The sequence below is a fragment of the Cherax quadricarinatus genome, chromosome 42 (assembly GCF_038502225.1).
Source record: "Cherax quadricarinatus isolate ZL_2023a chromosome 42, ASM3850222v1, whole genome shotgun sequence".
Lineage (NCBI taxonomy): Eukaryota > Metazoa > Arthropoda > Malacostraca > Decapoda > Parastacidae > Cherax > Cherax quadricarinatus.
In genome coordinates, this window is record NC_091333.1 from 2,878,360 (window position 1) to 2,900,663 (window position 22,304).

Consider the following 22,304-nt stretch of genomic DNA (forward strand, 5'->3'; position numbering starts at 1 on the left):
ATTATACAGCTGCATCATGATAAACTCATCATACACCAACCATTAATTTGAGTAGAGTAGTGCTACATGTATAAGTTGAAAGACAATGACTACAGCCATTAGGGAGCACAATACCTTTTGTATTTGTACTTTGTTTTCATACTTCCTCTAAATTTTTTTTGTTTTCTGTAGATTTCATTTGTTATTCTATTCTGGAGTTTTTTGAGTGCTAACTATCTCACATTATGAAAAGTCCACATTCACAGTGTGTGCATGTGCGCATGTGTGTGCATGTGCGTGTGTGTGCACGTGTGTGCATTTGTGCTTGCTTTACAACTACTGGAAATGTCACAACTGTTCATGACAAATTAAAACATTGGACACTAGAAGCATACTCTTATTCATGTAGCAATAAAAATACTGTAAACAGGTATCACATACATACCCGCCCTTCTAATTCCATGAGTAAATCAGTTGCCATTTCTCCCCCTGACTACTCTTTTCACTGGCAGCACTTATTTTCCAAAACCCCGTTATTTGTTAATCTTATCAACATCCACATTTTCTATTACAGGCAAAGAAGTATGTTAACAGCTGCAATCTGAAGTCATCATTAAATGACAAAGTTAGACAAGTATTTCTAAAAATAAAACAAAATAATGAAATGATTTACTAACCATTTGCCAAAAGGCATATTCTAGTGCTCCAGTTACTGCATTTTCCACAGTCACTTCTTTTTCAGGTGCCCACAGAGGAGACTGTACCTTAAAACTGTTGTCTTCAAATGGGTCAGGAATCAAAATATCGATAACATCACACAGTTTCTCCTGTATGAATTAGCTACAATTAGCATACAATGTACTTCTGCATATTAAATGTTATTTCTTTACCTATATATATTCAACCATCTATTAAATCAGCACTTCTGAATTCTGCCTGGCTTCATGCACACATTTTCATTTCTCTACACTACCATTAATTACCTTGGATTTTCAAAAGCCAAATTCTCAAACATGAGCCAAAATTTCAACTATTCTACATACTATGAATACATATCTTATTTTCTGACAAAACGGTCAACTGCCCACTGATGCCTATAAACCATTTACTGTATTCCTATTATGCATAAAGCTTGATTACTCGGCGGGAGACGGCCGACTTGTTGAAAAAAAAAAAATTTATATATATATAATATAATATAGTAGGTTGGTAGACAGCAACCACCCAGGGAGGTATTACCGTCCTGCTAAGTGAGTGTAAAGCGAAAGCCTGTAATTGTTTTACATGATGGTAGGATTGCTGGTGTCTTTTGTCTGTCTCATAAATATGCAAGATTACAGGTACGTCTTGCTACTTCTACTTACACTTAGGTCACACTATACATACATGTACACGTTTATTTATACACACTCATCTGAGTTTTCTTTGATTTTATCTTAATAGTTCTTGGTCTTATTACTTTTCCTTTTATATCCATGGGGAAGTGGAATAAGAATCTTTCCTCCGTAAGCCATGCGTGTTGTAAAAGTCAACTAAAATGCCGGGAACAATGGGCTAGTAACCCCTTTTCCTGTAAAGATTACTAAAAAGAATAAGAAGAAGAAAATTGTCAAAGTGGAAAGTCTGAATGTGCGTGGATGTTGTGCAAATGATAAGAAAGAGATGATTGTGGATGTTATGAATGAGAAGAAACTGGATGTCCTGGCTTTAAGTGAAACAAAGCTGAAGGGGGTGGGAGAGTTTCAATGGAGAGGAATAAATGGGATTAGGTCAGGGGTTTCAAATAGAGTTAGAGCTAAAGAAGGAGTAGCAATAATGTTGAAGGATAAGCTATGGCAGGAAAAGAGGGACTACAAATGTATAAATTCAAGGATTATGTGGAGTAAAATAAAGATTGGATGTGAAAAGTGGATTATAGTAAGTGTGTATGCACCTGGAGAAGAGAGAAGTGTAGAGGAGAGAGAGAGATTCTGGGAAATGTTGAGTGAATGCGTGGGAAGTTTTGAATCAAGTGTGAGAGTAATGGTGGTTGGGGATTTCAATGCTAAAGTGGGTAAAAATATTATGGAGGGAGTAGTAGGTAAATTTGGGGTGCCAGGGGTAAATGTAAATGGGGAGCCTTTAATTGAGCTATGTGTAGAAAGAAATTTGGTAATAAGTAATACATATTTTTTGAAAAAGAGGATAAATAAATATACAAGGTATGATGTAGCACGTAATGAAAGTAGTTTGTTAGATTATGTATTGGTGGATAAAAGGTTGATGGGTAGGCTCCAGGATGTACATGTTTATAGAGGGGCAACTGATATATCGGATCATTATTTAGTTGTAGCTACAGTTAGAGTAAGAGGTAGATGGGAAAAGAGGAAGGTGGCAACAACAAGTAAGAGGGAGGTGAAAGTGTATAAACTAAGGGAGGAGGAAGTTCGGGCGAGATATAAGCGACTATTGGCAGAAAGGTGGGCTAGTGCAAAGATGAGTAGTGGGGGGGTTGAAGAGGGTTGGAATAGTTTTAAAAATGCAGTATTAGAATGTGGGGCAGAAGTTTGTGGTTATAGGAGGGTGGGGGCAGGAGGAAAGAGGAGTGATTGGTGGAATGATGAAGTAAAGGGTGTGATAAAAGAGAAAAAGGTAGCTTACGAGAGGTTTTTACAAAGCAGAAGTGTTATAAGAAGAGCAGAGTGTATATGGAGAGTAAAAGAAAGGTGAAGAGAGTGGTGAGAGAGTGCAAAAGGAGAGCAGATGAAAGAGTGGGAGAGGCACTGTCAAGAAATTTTAATGAAAATAAGAAAAAATTTTGGAGTGAGTTAAACAAGTTAAGAAAGCCTAGGGAAAGTATGGATTTGTCCGTTAAAAACAGAGTAGGGGAGTTAGTAGATGGGGAGATGGAGGTATTAGGTAGATGGCGAGAATATTTTGAGGAACTTTTAAATGTTGAGGAAGAAAGGGAGGCGGTAATTTCATGCACTGGCCAGGGAGGTATACCATCTTTTAGGAGTGAAGAAGAGCAGAATGTAAGTGTGGTGGAGGTACGTGAGGCATTACGTAGAATGAAAGGGGGTAAAGCAGCTGTAACTGATGGGATCATGACAGAAATGTTAAAAGCAGGGGGGGATATAGTGTTGGAGTGGTTGGTACTTTTGTTTAATAAATGTATGAAAGAGGGGAAGGTACCTAGGGATTGGCGGAGAGCATGTATAGTCCCTTTATATAAAGGGAAAGGGGACAAAAGAGATTGTAAAAATTATAGAGGAATAAGTTTACTGAGTATACCAGGAAAAGTATACGGTAGAGTTACAAATGAAAGAATTAGAGGTAAGACAGAATGTAGAATTGCGGATGAGCAAGGAGGCTTCAGAGTGGGTAGGGGATGTGTAGATCAAGTGTTTACATTGAAGCATATATGTGAACAGTATTTAGATAAAGGTAGGGAAGTTTTTATTGCATTTATGGATTTAGAAAAGGCATATGATAGAGTGGATAGAGGAGCAATGTGGCAGATGTTGCAAGTATATGGAATAGGTGGTAAGTTACTAAATGCTGTAAAGAGCTTTTATGAGGATAGTGAGGCTCAGGTTAGGGTGTGTAGAAGAGAGGGAGAATACTTCCCGGTAAAAGTAGGTCTTAGACAGGGATGTGTAATGTCACCATGGTTGTTAAATATATTTATAGATGGGGTTGTAAAAGAAGTAAATGCTAGGGTGTTCGGGAGAGGGGTGGGATTAAATTATGGGGAATCAAATTCAAAATGGGAATTGACACAGTTACTTTTTGCTGATGATACTGTGCTTATGGGAGATTCTAAAGAAAAACTGCAAAGGTTAGTGGATGAGTTTGAGAATGTGTGTAAAGGTAGAAAGCTGAAAGTGAACATAGAAAAGAGTAAGGTGATGAGGGTCTCAAATGATTTAGATAAAGAAAAATTGGATATCAAATTGGGGAGGAGGAGTATGGAAGAAGTGAATGTTTTCAGATACTTGGGAGTTGACGTGTCGGCGGATGGATTTATGAAGGATGAGGTTAATCATAGAATTGATGAGGGAAAAAAGGTGAGTGGTGCATTGAGGTATATGTGGAGTCAAAAAACGTTATCTATGGAGGCAAAGAAGGGAATGTATGAAAGTATAGTAGTACCAACACTCTTATATGGATGTGAAGCTTGGGTGGTAAATGCAGCAGCGAGGAGACGGTTGGAGGCAGTGGAGATGTCCTGTCTAAGGGCAATGTGTGGTGTAAATATTATGCAGAAAATTCGGAGTGTGGAAATTAGGAGAAGGTGTGGAGTTAATAAAAGCATTAGTCAGAGGGCAGAAGAGGGGTTGTTGAGGTGGTTTGGTTATTTAGAGAGAATGGATCAAAGTAGAATGACATGGAAAGCATATAAATCTATAGGGGAAGGAAAGAGGGGTAGGGGTCGTCCTCGATAGGGTTGGAAAGAGGGGGTAAAGGAGGTTTTGTGGGCGAGGGGCTTGGACTTCCAGCAAGCGTGCATGAGCCTGTTAGATAGGAGTGAATGGAGACGAATGATACTTGGGACCTGATGATCTGTTGGAGTGTGAGCAGGATAATATTTAGTGAAGGGATTCAGGGAAACCGGTTATTTTCATATAGTCGGACTTGAGTCCTGGAAATGGGAAGTACAATGCCTGCACTTTAAAGGAGGGGTTTGGGATATTGGCAGTTTGGAAGGATATGTTGTGTATCTTTATACGTATATGCTTGTAAACTGTTGTATTCTGAGCACCTCTGCAAAATCAGTGATAATGTGTGTGTGGTGAAAGTGTTGAATGATGATGAAAGTATTTTCTTTTTGGCGATTTTCTTTCTTTTTTGGGTCACCCTGCCTCGGTGGGAGACGGCCGACTTGTTGAAAAAAAAAAATTATAATATATATATATATATATATATATATATATGTATGTATTTTTTTTTTTTTTTTTTCAACAAGTTGGTCGTCTCCCACCGAGGCAGGTTGACCCAGAAAAGAAAGAAAATCGCCAAAAAGAAAATACTTTCATCATCATTCAACACTTTCACCACACTCACACATTATCACTGCTTTTGCAGAGGTGCTCAGAATACAACAGTTTAGAAGCATATACGTATAAAGATACACAACATATCCCTCCAAACTGCCAATATCCCAAACCCCTCCTTTAAAGTGCAGGCATTGTACTTCCCATTTCCAGGACTCAAGTCCGACTATATGAAAATAACCAGTTTCCCTGAATCCCTTCACTAAATATTACCCTGCTCACACTCCAACAGATCGTCAGGTCCCAAGTATCATTCGTCTCCATTTACTCCTATCTAACACGCTCATGCACGCTTGCTGGAAGTCTCCCACCGAGGCAGGGTGACCCAAAAAAGAAAGAAAATCCCCAAAAAGAAAATACTTTCATCATCATTCAACACTTTCACCACACTCACACATTATCACTGCTTTTGCAGTGATAATATATAATTATATATAATTATATATATAACATATAATTATAATTATAATTATAAACATTACATAACCTTGGCATACTTCTACTTTACTATCAGTGTAGTTACTCAGTGCCCCACTACCAGTAACTCGTGCATGATCTGCTATCAGCTTTTTATTCTGCATTTAATATTCCTCCAATTTCATACAAACTCAACGTCTTCCACAGTGCTTCTCTATTTACTTTCACTCACTCTTTCACACATGTACCAGGAGCTGTGACTCGACCCCTGTAATCACATACATAGGTGAGTGTGGGTGCGTGCAAAATGCGATCGAACAAATTAAACCAAAATTCACCTTGCAATAATGTTGGTAGAATTACCGACAATATGTAAAGTAAAAGGACACAAGTGCAACTAATGTGACATTTTATTGTGGCAACGTTTCGCTCTCCAGGAGCTTTGTCAAGCCGTCCTTTTAAAAATTCACCTTGATTATTTAAAAAATTATTTTTTCTCTTTCTGTGCCATTTTAATCACTAATTGCACATTTTACCCAAAACTTCAGTCCACTATCTATGAAGCATTAGAAATACTCTGGCATAGTGCCACCTTGATATATCATTCATGATCATTCTATTTATTTTTTTTTAAACACACTGGCCATTTCCCACCAAGGCAGGATGACCCAAAATGAAAGATGTAACTTTCATCATTCAACTTTCACCATCACTCATACATAATCACTGGCTTTGAAGAGGCACTCCAATACGACGGTTAAGAAGTCATTCTTGCCCAAAAAAGGCACAATATGGTGACTCGAACAATACACAAATAAAATGCACACAGGAGAAAGAAATTTATGACAATGTTTCCATCCAACTGGAACCAAAAACAATGTCATAAGTTTCTTTCTCCTATGTGCAGGTTATTTGTGTAATGTGGGGGTAGGATTGCAACTAGTGCAGAAATTTTTAACTCACATGGATAAGGTGATGAAGCTGATTTGCTGCTGCCACAGCTGCTCCCCAACCAGCATGCCCATCAAATACACCAAACAGGTAATAAGGAAGGGATACTGATGAAACTAAAGGTTGCTGCAATGTGGACGGTTGGCTTGGCAGTGGCTTGGATGAATGACTAGGTGTTTCTTCTAACGGATGATGTATTACTGTATTTTGTTCAATGGCTATTCTGGATAGTTTTTTATTGCTTCTTTCCTTACGAAAGCTGCTGGCAGAATGATTAAAATCTTCTTTTAACTCTGTTGCGGGACTGGCAGACAAAGTTGATCCCTGAGGTGATAACACAACAGTATGTTCTTGTACTTCTGGTTGTAACTGATCTGCATCACCATAACCATTTATCACTGATTCAGGTTTGTTAAAAGTACGCTTGTCTTGAGAGGTATACGTCCGGGAACTGGCTGCTATCTTAATAGGTCGTGTGAGAAGGCCAACTTGAACAACAGCTTGGTCCTCATTTCTTTTTGACTTCCCTGCATTAATGGTTCTGAAAACAAAGAAAATAATCTGAGGTAACATTGCCATTTATACAATAATCCTATTAACATATTTGTGACTCTAGTAATTTGAAATGGGGTGGGCTATGCAAATACGGCTCTCAATGTAATTTTGTGCTCTCAACCTAAACAAGTGAGATTAGAATGAACATTTAGTGAATTTGATAAACTGCTTCTACTCATTTTTGTAACACATTGGCCACTTCCAATTTAGAAAGAGAAAACAACACATTCACCATCACTCATTCTCTACTTGTCTTTCCCGAAGTGCAATGAAATCACAGTTCAAATGACCCAACAAATGAAGAATTAAACACATGTGCAACATCTGGGTATCTTTATTTGTAGACGTTTCACCAACCAATGGCTTTATCAATACAATACAAGGACATAATCTGGAGAATGTAGAATTATATACAGAAGATGAGGTAATCAGTCCCTCAGCTCTTCACCAACTCCAAGGCTGAGGGACTGATTACTTCATTTTGTGTATATATAACTCTACATTCTTCAGATTATGTCCATGTACTGATAAAGCCACTGGTTGGTGAAACATCTACAAATAAACATACCCAGATGTTGCACACATGTCTAATTCTTCATCTCACTGGTATTGTATACCATTTATGTACGACCCAACAGACCCCAACACACTCAACTATCATTAAAAGTGCAGGCATTATTGCCCATTTCCATAACTCAAACTCATCTAGCCAGTTTCCTTCAATCCCTTCATAGATGTTACCTTCTTACACTCCAACAGCATATCAAATCCCAAAAGCCACTTGTCTTCACTTACTCCAGTCTAACATACTCCCAACCTAACATGCTCATGCCAGATGCTTGAGCCCCTATAACTTAAAACTGCCTCCACACTCACCTTCTAATCCATTCTGGAATGTTTCCTACTCCTTTTTCCAGTCCATCCTGGAATGTTTCCTATTCCTATTTCCAATCCATCCTGTAATGTTCCCTACTCTTCTGTCCAATCCAGCCAGGAATATCCCCTACTCCTTAAATTAAATTAAATTAAAAATTAAAATTAAACTCAGAAAAGATCTCTTATGGACCATACAAATTAGTTACATCAGTTTTACATACAAATTGATTGTATTTTGAATTTGATCTTCTTATGATACAGAGGAGGGCTAGGGGTCATCCTAGAAAAGGATTTAGGGTGGGGGTAAAAGAGGTTTTGTGTGCAAGGGGCTTGGACATGCAACAGGCATGTGTGAGCATGTTAGATAGGAGTGAATGGGGACGAATGGTTTTAGGGACTTAACAAGCTGTTGGAGTGTAAGCAGGGTAATATTTTGTAGAGGGATTCAGGGAAACCAGTTAGCTGGACTTGAGTCCTGGAGGTGGGAAGTACAATGCTTGCACTTTAAAGGAGGAGTTTGGGATATTGGCTGTTTGGAGTGAAATCTAAAGTGTCATGTCTGGGCACCTCTTCAAAGACAGTGATGTGTGAATGATGGTGAAAGTGTTAAATAATGGTGAAAGTGTTTCTTTTTTGGGTCATCCTGCCTCAGTGAGAGATGATTGATGAATTGACTACAGTATATAAGCCACTGCTACGGCCCTCTGCTGTACTTTCTACAAGATTGATGGACTGAACACATCAACTCCAGGCTGAGGGACTGATTACCTCAAACTTCTCCTCTCCTTATACCTTATTGCTTTGTATAAGACTGATGAAGCCACTGTGTGGCGAAACATTTCTTCAATAAAGATTCCCATATGTTGCATAAGTGTCTCAATTCTTCAACTTGTCGGTTTTCAAAACCATTCATCATAAAAATGCATCTAATAAGCATATTATTCAGTCAGTCAAGTTAGGCACCAAGTCCAGCCAATAACTAAATAGATCACCATATGGCCAGTTTCATCCTTGGCTAGGATTGCTTTGTTAAGACAAGATTTCTATCTTCAGCAACACCCATACTGTATCCATCCCTTGTATTCACCAGTTCTTTTTTACATATTGTATAACAGAGTGCAAGGAAATTCTATCTCGATAAAGTTTTCCTCCACTTATTTCTCCAGCAACTTCCTAACCCCTTATCATCCTACCTCAGTCATCCTCAAGTTTTATCAATCCTTTTAACACTAATTTTAGCATTAACTAAATGGTGACACTGATGCTTTCTTCACTGCGAAAAATATCTCCTGGCTCAGAAATTAGTCATACATGACCTGCTCAATGAAACTTTGGCCCCATTATGGAACCAAGACCAACCTCTGACTTACCAGTTCTCTGAAAAAAAATTAAGGTATCACATGATACACTGTGTACAGAAATACCTGTGTCACTAGATGATGTTTTCTAGTATATCATGGATCATCTTTTTCTAATTTATGAGGTTTTTTATTAGTCAAGAATTGGGTGAAAGTAACAGATTGCAAGTAATCTCAAAACATTCTCTCCTTTCAACAGTAACTTGTAGTGTCTCACAGGAAGTAGTGTTGGGTGAGAGCTGACAGTGTTGTGTGGCTGAAAACAGAAGAGCCCCACTTATACAGCAGGTTAGGTTCCAGGCTACTGCTGTAAAGCAAAAATTACTGTAAAGTGAAACATAGCCTTTTCTCACTTTCAAATTAATATAAAAGACTGTTAACATGTTTACACTATCATATATTAAGCAATAGAACTAGGCCTAAAAAATATACAGTACATACATTACTTATGTTAAAATATTTTCATACTTAGCTTATAGTGAGTGGTGAATGTATTTATTGTAGGAACCCTGAATAAATGAAGAATGGGTATAATTGAAAATTGCTGTATTAGTGCAACACTGTAAAGCAGGGCCTGCCTGTTCTCAATCAGTAATGCTACCAATATGTCAGTAATAGATTCTAGATTCCAAGGTACTGGAGTTCAGCCTCTGTATAAAGTGTGGAGAGGAGACCAACATGAAAGACAGAGTGAGGGATAGTATCATACATAGAGCTAGTAATCAGTGAGTAGGTTGTGTTTCTGACAAACATGTGAAGCAAAACTGGCAAGTGGTAATGCTGTTAATTAACACCCCGATGAAGTGACTTGGCTGATAACAAAGAGAAGACAATGACATATATTTGGAGTGATAAAGTGCTATGAAGTTTGACCAGGAACACAGTAATGAGTATTATGGTGAAAGTGTGGTGATGGATACATATTCAGTGACATAAAGCATGTTCTATGCTTGTGGCAATGTATATGTATTACTATACACACTGCTTTACTATACATACTGCATTACTATACACACTGCATTACTATACACACTGCATTACTATACACACTGCATTACTATACACACTGCATTACTATACACACTGCATTACTATACACACTGCATTACTATACACACTGCATTACTATACACACTGCATTACTATACACACTGCATTACTATACACACAGCATTACTATACACCTCACTTGCAAATTACCATTAACTGTTAAAATGCTTATTAAGTACATAGATAAATGACCATATGGAAAACTGGGTGCTAGATAAACTAAATAATTAATGGTCTTCAACTTAAGCTTAGGGAGGCATTCAGCTATGTTAGAGATTAGGGATGGGATGATTCCACAATTTTGGCAGATACTAATACTACTCAAATTTAGACCAATGCCAATACTTGTTTCACAGTTTTTTTAATATACAATAACTATGTTCAATATGTAATAAAATGCTTACTGCTCAACAGGTCTTAAATAACCAGGGGAGGGGTAAATATTACATAACTCAATTTCTGTGAGATACCAATGTCATCGCTCATTACTAATTAAAGGTACCTCCTTTTGGCAATACCACTGCCATATATTTGTTTATTTCTATTTTTATGTTTGTGGTAACACAAATACCAGCACATTCATTTTTGGATGCTGCTTGTTTGTAATTTGGAAAAGGATCCAGAGGCAGACGTCTGTGACACATTGTTATTAGGAATGTCAGCTACAATTTCTTCATAACATTCCTCATTATCAAACTCAACAAGAACTTCTATCCTGTCTGTCTTCATCACTTATTGCTGCTTGATGCTGTAGCAAACCAGTTCCTGAGTTGTCTCCTGAGTTTATTTCAGTTCATTCTCAGTACAGTAATCTCTCCATATAATGGACTTTTAAAATAATGGCCAACATTCACTGAGTATATTATACAGAAAACCCTCCATATAACAAACTAACTGGGGAAAGCAGGTGGCCAATAATGGTAAGTGTGGTGGATAAAAAAAAGACCTGCTAATTTCATCCACTTTACATTTAAGAAAATGTTTAAACTTATGAATGACTTTCTGCATTGTTAAATGAAGGCATTCTGTATACTTGTAAATATCATCACTTACTCAGCATATCCACTTTTCCATGGTAATCTGGAAATGTCACGAGGACATATAATTGGTCTGATGGCATGGTCAGCAGTCACCTGAATCTCATCTTCAGAACCAAGCTGCAAGAAGTGGGGACGTGTGTATGGAAATCGTAAGCTCTGAAAGTGGACAATGAGCAACAAAGTTAAAACAAAATCATCATTGATACAATCAGTATAAATACTATAGATCTGCAGGCCTGTACGCAAAGAAATACCAATGTGAAAAAGACATGCATTCAAGATTTTTTTTCAATTCTTTTAAGTGCACAAAAAAAAAAATGGAGGTATTAACCCTTTCACTTTCACTGTTTCTTATGTAGATGTACATAGATCTACACTTTAAGCACAGCTCCCTCAAATATGCTGTGAATGGTAAATTCTGACCTAGACATGAGAGAATGAGTTTGTGTGGTAAGCATGCACACTACTTTATGAAAAAAATCCTGCCTCATGCAGTGCATGATGGGAAAAACAAACCTCTGACCTTGTGTTTGGTTTAAAATAGCAACTCTAAGGTGTTTTCAAGGATTAGTTTTTATTGGCTGTTTCTTGGTATCTTTTGATAGAATGGAAGACACTACCATTGGTTGGTTGGTTTTAGAGCCAGAAGTAGCTTGAAATTGGGCTCAAATTAGAAGACATAATAAATTGTTTATTTTTCATATGGGTAAGACCCTCCTACCCTCCCCTCCCTCCCAGTTTGTTTTACAAGTTTTTACTAAGTCTGCTTCAATAATTGGGTCTCCCTTAACCATGACCAATCATGCTTCGTCCTATTATCCGAGAAACAGTAAAATTTGTTGTGTGATGAATTCAAAATAGAGAGCACGTGTAATAAAGGAGAGGCCTGGGGATGTGATTAATGAATAGACGAAATGTTGCTTTAGAGGATGGAATGTCTAGCGTTTATTTTGGACTCTTTAAAATGGGATTTTTTTTTTAAACTGGCCAAATTACCTACATCTATGAACTTTATAGAGTAGTTCTGATAGATGATTGAGCAGTTTCTTGTGCTTATTTGATAGAACAGAAGGGATACTAGCTTAATAGCTAAGAATGTGGCCAAATTGAGCAATGGAATTGGCTTAAAATAGTACCGAAAGTGGACAAGCTCGCCTGTGTGTAAATTTTGCCAGGACCTCTGTAATTCCACAAATTTTCTATCATCTCATAATTTTGATGCCATTACATTTAGGAAAAGATTGTCTACCATTTCAAATCTTATTTTTTTAGTTCCTCAACACTGTGAGCACTCTTAACCCTTCCTGTGGCTGTCATGGAGAGCTACATCATTGAAGCCAGGGTCCCTCCCATATTTCTACGTGATGAGCTCAGCTCGCTCAGATAAGCTGTGAGCAGTAAATTTTGGCCTAGATATGAGAGAATGGGTCTGTGCAGCAATTGTGCACAGTATTAAAAAATCCTGCCCCACACTCAATTACTGGGACACTGTAAACCATGACCAATCATTCCTGGTTATATTTTATTATCCAAGAAATAAAGCAAATCTTCTATTTTTGTATAATTATGACTTCAAAATGGAATGAAAATTAAATACCGAAGACGCCTAGGGGCATGACTAATGAACAGAGGAAATGTTTTGGTGCCAGGACAGTCTACATTGTTTATTTTGGACTACATATTTTTAAACTGGTATTTTCTTTAATTTTGTGTAAAATTGGCCAAATTACTGACTTCTGTATACTTTATAGGCAATTTAAATTAGTTGAACGGGAGGTGCTCAGTCAATAGAATGGAAGCATACTAGCGACATAGCTTAGAATTTAGTCAAAGCTGGCAAAATTGCTGATGCTTAAACTGCGCGAAGAATGCTTACTTTTCACCAGGGTACTTCTGTAGTTCTCAATCGGATTTCATACTTTTGCTGTCATTACATTCAGAAAAGATTCTCTACCATTTCAGAAAAAGGATTTCTTTTTTTTATAGGACACTGAAACCAATATTAACTTAGGGGGGTCTGGATAGTGAAAGGGTTAATTTTGAGGCTTCTGACAGTGTAGGGGTTAAAATAAAACAATACTTATGTGTAAAAATACTATCATAACAATAAACTAATTAGCTATATAATAAACATGACATGCTAGCTAAGTTAGACTAATTCATTCATATAGTTTAATTTCATGGCTCACAAATCATAAGATACACAGCATGCTATAAACACAAACTCTGTGAGCCGTATTTTATAAATTCTGGTTTCAATTTCAAATAAAAATTCCTACTTCAGTTAAAAATACATATGGTACTTATGGGTTAAATGACTACATTCATTAGTACAGTAAACTAATACTGTGCCACTGAATATGCACTGTCACATCCAATGTAGATTATTCCTTTTTCCACTTGAAAAAAAGTAAACTCATGATAAATATTAACTACAATTTAATAAGCAATGTTAAACAATAAACATAAAACTAAATCATAGTAGTGTTATTATTACAACACTATCAGTCATTACTGTCTCTCACAATCAATGTAAAAAACTCCCTTCTTGTGTACATAAGAAATGGTACCTGTAATTTTGCATCCAATAACAATACTGTACTTAATGTCCTTAATTGCTGTTTCAGTCACTGCAAGGTTATCCTATATTTTTCTACTTAAGTTTAGTACTCTACTTTTTAAAATTATTTTGAAAATCAACTTGAACAGGTTTATTTCCAGTAAATATAGTATACAACTGTTATAGGAATAGGTAACAAGTCATACAGATTTAGTGGAAAGCAACTGGTTATGCAGAACATTTTGGGTAGCCTTAAAAATAGCTTAAAATTCCAGAATAATGATCTGCTGCATTGGATTGTTAGAATTTTATGTTATACAGTTTATTATATTTTAACATTCTATGTAACACATTAGTACAGCATAATTATTATTATTATTATTATTATTATTATTATTATTATAATCAAAGAAAGCACTAAACCGACGAGGGTCATGCAGCGCTGCGGGGCAGAAAATAGAGCCGGGGCTATAAACAGCTAGGTGAAGAGGGGATCAGAGATGAGGGGAGAAAAGGGCTGCAAGAAATGCTAAAGGTTATGTGTCGAAGTTCGTACAGTAAAGCAGTTGTTGACAAAAAGTCAAAAAGTGATTGTAAATCAAAGCCAGGGCTGTCTGCAAGAAATAAAGATAAGGTAAGAGCGGTAGGGTGGTGGCGTAGTTGGAGGTAAATCCTGCGAGCTTGCTGGTAAACCGAGCAATCCACAAGAAAGTGAGGAACCGAAATAGGGACCTGACAAACCTCACAGAAAGGAATAGGGTGCTGTTCCATGAGATACCCATGGGTAAGGCGGGTATGGTCGATGCAGAGACAGGAGAGCACAGTCTCCCAAGTATGGCAACAGTGGTAAGAAAGTGGCCACAAACCTAAAAGCAGTTTAATAGAGTGTAATTTGTTATGGTGCCTGACTGACCATCATTGTTGCCAACAGCCACGAAGATGAGCAGAGATGACTGTGAAATAATCCCTGAATGGAATACAGTGGACCCTCGAGTTTCGAATGTACCGATTATCGAACCTTTCGAGTTTCAACTGCTTTTTTCCAACCAATTTTGTTCCGAGTATCGAACTCTACCCGTCTTTCGAACCGCCGGGTACTGGGCCTGTCCGCCAGCCCACTCTGTCCGTGTCCCCACACAAGCGTTGTGAGCAGTCTGGCTTTGTTGATGCTTGAGTGAACACTAACCTACATGCTCATTCAAACATTTCACTATTAATTCATTGTGTTTAGTGCTTGTGTAACTGTGAATAAGCTACCATGGGCCCAAAGAAACTTGCTAGTGATACCCCTGTGGTAAAGAAAGTGAGAAACACCATAGACGTGAAGAAGGAAATACAAAAATATGAGAGTGGTGTGAGACTTGTTGAGCTTGCCAGGATGTACAGCAAAAACAAGTCAACCAACGCTTCTATCCTGGCAAAGAAAGAACAAATCAAGGAAGCTGATGTTGTGAAAGGTGTTGATATGCTAACCAAAAATAGATTACAGACAGTCGATCAGGTTGAGAAGTTGTTGCTGGTGTGGATCAAGGATAAAGAGATGGCAGGTGATAGTGTTTTGGAGACGATTATTTGTGAAAAGGCAAGGAAGTTGCATGCCAACCTGGTAAAGAAAACTCCTGAAACCAGTGAATTTAAGGCCAGCAAAGGCTGGTTTGAAAGTTTTAAGAAGTGTAGTGGTATACACAATGTTGCAAGGCATGGTGAGGCAGCCAGTTCAGACCAACGGGCAGCTGAGAAGTTTGTATAGGAGTTTAAGGGGTACATAGACACTGAAAAATTCAAACCCCAACAAGTGTTCAATTGTGACGAAACAGGCCTGTTTTAGAAGAAAATGCCAAAGAGGACCCACGTCACACAGGAGGAAAAGGCACTCCCAGGACACAAGCCTATGAAAGAAGGCTAACTCTTTCGTTCTGTGGTAACGCTAGTGGTGATTTTAAAGTGAAGCCTTTACTTGTGTATCTCTCAGAAAATCCCAGTGTGTTTAAGAAAAACAATGCCATTAAGAACAAGTTGTGTGTCTTGTGGAAAGCAAATAATAAGGCATGGGTCACAATGCAAATTTTCAAAGAGTGGGTCCATGAAGTGTTTGGCCCCAGTGAGAGTAAATACCTCCTAGAAAATAATTTGCCACTCAAGTGCCTCTTGTTAATGGACAATGCTCCTGCACATCCTCCAAACTTGGTAGACCTACTGTCTAGGAACTACAGTTTCATCACAGTGAAGTTCTTGCCTCCTAACACCACTCCTCTCCTCCAGCCCATGGGCCAGCAGGTCATTTCTAACTCCAAAAAACTCTACACAAAAGCAGTGTTTGAAAAGTGCTTTGAAGTGACCACAGACACTAAGTTGACCCAAAGAGAGTTCTGGAGGAATCACTTCAATATCTACAGCTCCATAAGCCTTATAGGTAAGGCTTGGGAGGGAGTGACTTCCAGGACTTTGAACTCAGCTTGGAGACAATTGTGGCCAGATTGTGTCCAAAATAGGAATTTTGAAGGGTTTGAAGCTGACCCTGACCCTGCTGACCCTCTGCCTGTTGTGGACTCTATTGTGGCATTGGGGAACACCCTGGGGCTGGAGGTAAGTGGCAAGGATATGGAAGAATTGGTGGAGGACCACAGGGAAGAGCTTCATCTGGAACAGTATCAGACCACAGCTCAGGAACATGCTTCAGAGGAGCAGCAGAGAGTGGATGAGGTGCCTTCTTCAAAGATTAAGGAGAGTTGTGCAAAGTGGTTTGATGTGCAAATGTTTGTGGACAAGTACCACCCTGAGCAAACTGAAACAAGCCATCTTTGCAACAAGTTCAGTGACAGAACCATGTCCCATTTTACAGAAATCTTAAAAAGGTGCAAGAAACAGAGGACTGTGGACAGTTATTTTGTGAGACAGGGGTCCAGTGACTCAAGCTGGTCCTAGTGGCATTAAAAGACAGAGAAGGGAAGTAACCCCGGAGAGGGCTTTGATACCTAAAGTCCTTATGGAGGGGGCGATTCCCCTTCCAAACACTAACCCCAACTCCCTCTCTCCTCCTCCCTATCTTCCAGATGCCATCACCAATCTTCAATAAAGGTAAGTAAAAATGTTATTTTATATGTTTATTTAAATTTGTTACTAATTGTACTATGTACATATATGTATGTTTGTTGTGTGTATGTAAAACTATAATGTAATCTCTATAAAATGTATTTTTTTGTGAATATTTTTGCGTTTCTGGAACGGATTAATCGTATTTCCATTATTTCTTATGGGAAATATTGGTTCGATTTTCGAACATTTCGACTTTAGAACTAGCTCCTGGAACGGATTATGTTCAAAACTCGAGGGTCCACTGTACTGTTGCGCTACCGTCCACAGGACATATAGGGGGATGCACAATGAACTAGTTGCTTTGATGCTAAAATCTTTATAAAAGTTTACTATACTGCACACTGGTTGAATACATAATACTGTGTGGTTATGGGAAATGGGAAGTACAATGCTTGCACTTTAAGGGAGGGATTTGGGATATTGGTAGTTTGGACAGATGTGTAATAGGACAGTACATATATATATAATTGGGGCCCTGATATTATATTCTATAGGGAGTTTATTATATTATTTCAGGTCACTTTTTACATGGTATCTTTATATATGCTTCTTTATATATGTATCTGGGCACCTCTACAAAACAGTGATTATGTAAGAGTGAGGTGAAAGTGTTGAATGATAATGAAAGTATTTTTGTTTTGGGGTTTTTCTTCCTTTTTGGGTCACCCTGCCTAGTTGAGAGATGGCCAACTTGTTGGGGGGGGGGGGGGAGTATAAATATAAGATGTCATAGTTTGGACTAAAAATATCTGTTCCACAAAATTTGTATCTACATTATTATAGTGCTGGGATTCCTTGTATGCACCGCTTCTTTTACAAAATCAAACTGAACAATTGTGTGAATATTCTTTATAATGTATTACAGAAACATCACTTATACTAAAACTAATGAAACCATGCAAAACATTCATACCTACTACTGTGCATTTTACATCAACTTAGCACTCTGACTCTTATTGGAAAGCTTCAGTCAAACACATAAATGCAGTACTAGAAATAAGTAACTCTTTGATATGCCCTACCTGTTTGACTCAACTTATTTAGAAACTGCATGCAAATTACAGGCCCTAAAATATGGAACTCTCTGCCAAAATATGCTACAAGACGTCTATCTGTCAACAGCTTCAAAAATATTGTTAAAAAACACCTTGTTTCAAACAGAATTCTGCATAATTATTTTATAATCCAATATAATAATAGTAGTCACTTCATTTTAATCAAATAAGCATTTATACTTATTTACCACCTGTCACCACAATATTTCTATGCCTGTTATAACCAAACTTTACTCCATTTCAGTATTAACTATGATGTTATGCTGTACTCCAGAATGTAATATGGTCAACTTTCTTGGCCTTCTCTTCGATTGCCAGTTGACATGGAAACCTCACATTACCTCTTTGAAGGCAGCTTGCCATGGTCGGCTGAATCCCCTTAAAATTCTTGTGCATCGCCAAACTCAACTCCGTTTGCATTCCACTCTAGTCTTGTCAAAGCTGGATTATGGTGACCAAGTCGATTCTGCAGCTTCATCAGGGTTTACGTTTATGCCTTGGTGCCTTTCATTCATCCCCTGTTGAAAGCTGCCATGCAGAGGCAAATGTTCCTTCCTTAGGTGATCGTCGTGATGCTCATTGTCTCTGTTACTTTGTCTGCACTCATGACCTTTGTGTTCCTTCTACATATAGGTTGATCTCAGATGTTAGGAGAAGCCCATTATTTGTTCGGTGCCCCTGCTTACTCCAAATGTTTTCTCTTCATCTTCACTCACTCCGGTGTTCTCTCCAGTTGCCTCTCTTGCATGTTCATTTAGCGTCTGCCTTGTCCCTTCCCCCTTGGGAGGTTCCGACGGTTCGTGTCTGTTCTCCCCTAAGGCCGTGCGCCAAAGCTCTCCTGCCCACGACTACTTCTTGCTCTCTTTTCTCAATTACTTCTACTCATATGCTCATGCTGTCACTGTTTATACAGATGGTTCAAAATCTTCTGGTGGTGTTGGGTTCACAGCAGTGTTCCCTGATGATATTGTCTCAGGTCATTTGTTACACTCGGCTGGTATTTTTACTGCCGAGTTGTATGCCATCCTCATAGCACTTCTCCGTATTACATATGTCTCCTTCAATGTTTGTGATCATTTCAGATTCCCTCAGTGCATTACAAGCCATTAAAGAATTTAATTCCCTTCATCCATCGGTCCTTCGTATTCAACTATGGTTGTGCTGTGCGGCTAGCAAAAACAAAGATGTCATTTTCTGTTGGGTCCCTTGACACATCAATGTGCAGGGCAATGAACAGGTGGATGCTGCTGCGTGGTCAGCGGTACATGATCTTCTGGTACATGGATATACTAGAACCCTAGGAACTAGGCCCCATAAAGGTTAACAGGAGTACATTTGGGCTTATATCTAACAAGTGATTTATCTAACGCAAGCAAATTTAGGATATTTGCTTAACATTTCTGGCATCTTATTTTCATTAACAAGACAATGACATATCACATAGACAGGTTATTATACTGCCTTTACATTCCTCATTAAGTGGACAATTAAGCACATAGTCTTCAAGAAAGTGATCATAGTGCTAATACAACATGAGTCAGTCTGTTCAAATTGCAAGTTGCTCCATAATCATGCTTATTTTCAGTCATGTTATCATAGTGCATAACATCTATTCAGGCTTCTAACTGCATTCATGTGACATTCAGCTTCATTATTTACTTCTCTCTAGCCACACACATACCAAAGTTATATTCTACATTTTCCTTCAGGGTATTTTCTTTGGCTAATTTATTAACTGTCTCAAGAAGGCATAATTCAATGTATGATAGAATCCATAAAAAACTGTATATTAACTACCCTTTTCTCTTATTTTTGAGTACATAGTGTTCAAGAAAGTGACTAACAATGAGAATGTTGTTAGAATCATTATGCGAGTCAAGAGCCTTCAGTAACGACATCGAAAGCTATTCTATATTGTGATTTTTTTGTTAATGCAACTGAAAAAGTGCATACAAAATTGAAGAGCATAACTATGAAGACCTTTCCATGCACTATTCAATTTTGGATGTACTTTCTTCTATTGCATTTACAAAATACTACACTATATAGAGAAGTTTTATAAGAGAGTTGACTGTACTTTGTTTAAGTCTTAGCTTTAAACTTGCTTAAAATATTTCCCATAATTTGAACTTTGAAATAACAATACATGTACAGTCATACCTTGCCCTATGTCATTAACTGGTTCCAAGAGCCATGATGTAACCCTATTTTTGAAGTAAACCAGACATAATGCCTTAAAAATACCTTAAAATGACTATAAACACTGTAAACTAGTCATATCTTTTAAAGAATAATGAACACAAAATTATTATGTAGGTGATGTTGCTGAGTGATGTAAAGTTGTACATAATGATGTTCACTGAACTGAAATTTACTCTTGAAAAATGGCGTAAAGGCAAAATTGACGTAGGCCAAAATGACTGTATACTGTATACTGTAATTAGTAAGGAAGATTAAAAAATCTGGCATATAAAATATTCAGCGTAAAATAGCTACAGTTGTTTAACATTAGAAGATACAGTAATAGTCAAATACGTACATAGTGATCTAAACAAGCTATGACAAAAATTTAAGATTATGTCAATACAGTAATATACCATTCTTAAATCAGGAAGGACAACATTATCACACCATGCCAGTTCTTTATCAAAGCGTGCGTGAGCACGTTAGATAGGAGTGAATGGAGACGAATGGTTTTTGGGACATAACGAGTTGTTGGAGTGCGAGTAGGGTAATATTTTGTGAAGAGATTCAGGGAAACTGGTTAGTTGGACTTAAGTCCTGGAGGTGGGAAGTACAATGCCTGCACTTTAAAGGAGGGGTTTGGGTTATTGGCTATTTAGAGTGAAATCTAAACTCATTTGGATGCCTTTGCAAAGACAGTGATTTTTTGCAAATGACGATGAAAGTGTTAAGTGATGGTGAAAGTGTTTTTTTTTTTTTTTTAGGTCACCCTGCCTCAGTGGGAGATGGCAGACATGTTGAAAAAAAAAAAATAGTACTGCACTATATATGACATCCAAACAAATTTATTCATCTATGGCAGTATATTTAAAAAAAAATGAAAAAATGAGCACTAAGGAACCTCCAGTACAGCAAGTACCATATCATTAGGATACAAAATATTAAAAGAGTAACAGAAAAAGAAAATCTAAGCTAAGAAAATTAATTACATATACTCTAATTTTCATATTTTTTTTTTCTTGTGCAATTTGAAGATATCAAAAGAAATGGATGGACCTGAATAATGTCAAGCCAAAACTAGTTAAGGAAACAAAGATTTTGACATGAATGGTTTCTCGTGGTCCAGGCCACTGGTCTAGGATTCAAATCCAGTTCTTATATACATTGTCCTAGGGGCATGCACATACATACACCCAATCAAATGGATATAAGGTGCAGATATTAATGAATTACCCATACAAAGTGCTCTGCAATACACAAGAAACTGAAATCTAACAATTTATTTCCAAATAGGGAAATGAATAAAGCATTAAAGAATGGGTATGGAAAAGAAAAGACTTAGAACTACAGTGGAACCTTGGTATGTACTTGAACTTAATTCATTCCAAAAGACTGTTTGAGTGCTGATCTGTTTGCGTACAGAACAAATATTTATATTTTTATTTTATTTTATTATCACACCGGCCGATTCCCACCAAGGCAGGGTGGCCCGAAAAAGAAAAACTTTCACCATCATTCACTCCATCACTGTCTTGCCAGAAGGGTGCTTTACACTACAGTTTTTAAACTGCAACATTAACACCCCTCCTTCAGAGTGCAGGCACTGTACTTCCCATCTCCAGGACTCAAGTCCGGCCTGCCGGTTTCCCTGAATCCCTTCATAAATGTTACTTTGCTCACACTCCAACAGCACGTCAAGTATTAAAAACCATTTGTCTCCATTCACTCCTATCAAACACGCTCACGCATGCCTGCTGGAAGTCCAAGCCCCTCGCACACAAAACCTCCTTTACCCCCTCCCTCCAACCCTTCCTAGGCCGACCCCTACCCCGCCTTCCTTCCACTACAGACTGATACACTCTTGAAGTCATTCTGTTTCGCTCCATTCTCTCTACATGTCCGAACCACCTCAACAACCCTTCCTCAGCCCTCTGGACAACAGTTTTGGTAATCCCGCACCTCCTCCTAACTTCCAAACTACGAATTCTCTGCATTATATTCACACCACACATTGCCCTCAGACATGACATCTCCACTGCCTCCAGCCTTCTCCTCGCTGCAACATTCATCACCCACGCTTCACACCCATATAAGAGCGTTGGTAAAACTATACTCTCATACATTCCCCTCTTTGCCTCCAAGGACAA

At 37.9% G+C, this 22,304-nt stretch overlaps 1 protein-coding gene across 9 annotated transcripts in view; it reads right to left on the reverse strand.

Moving 5' to 3' along the window:
* LOC128695594 (protein phosphatase 1H) overlaps nt 1–22,304 on the reverse strand; it is a 66,497-nt gene that overhangs the window by 34,766 nt on the left and 9,427 nt on the right. For all 9 annotated transcript variants that reach the window (XM_070093206.1, XM_070093213.1, XM_070093214.1 and 6 more), the window contains exons 3-5: nt 11,276–11,418; nt 6,396–6,924; nt 657–806 (exon numbers count right to left, since the gene is read on the reverse strand). In XM_070093206.1, the coding sequence (XP_069949307.1) occupies nt 657–806; nt 6,396–6,924; nt 11,276–11,418 (822 nt within the window). The remainder of the gene's footprint in view (nt 1–656; nt 807–6,395; nt 6,925–11,275; nt 11,419–22,304) is intronic.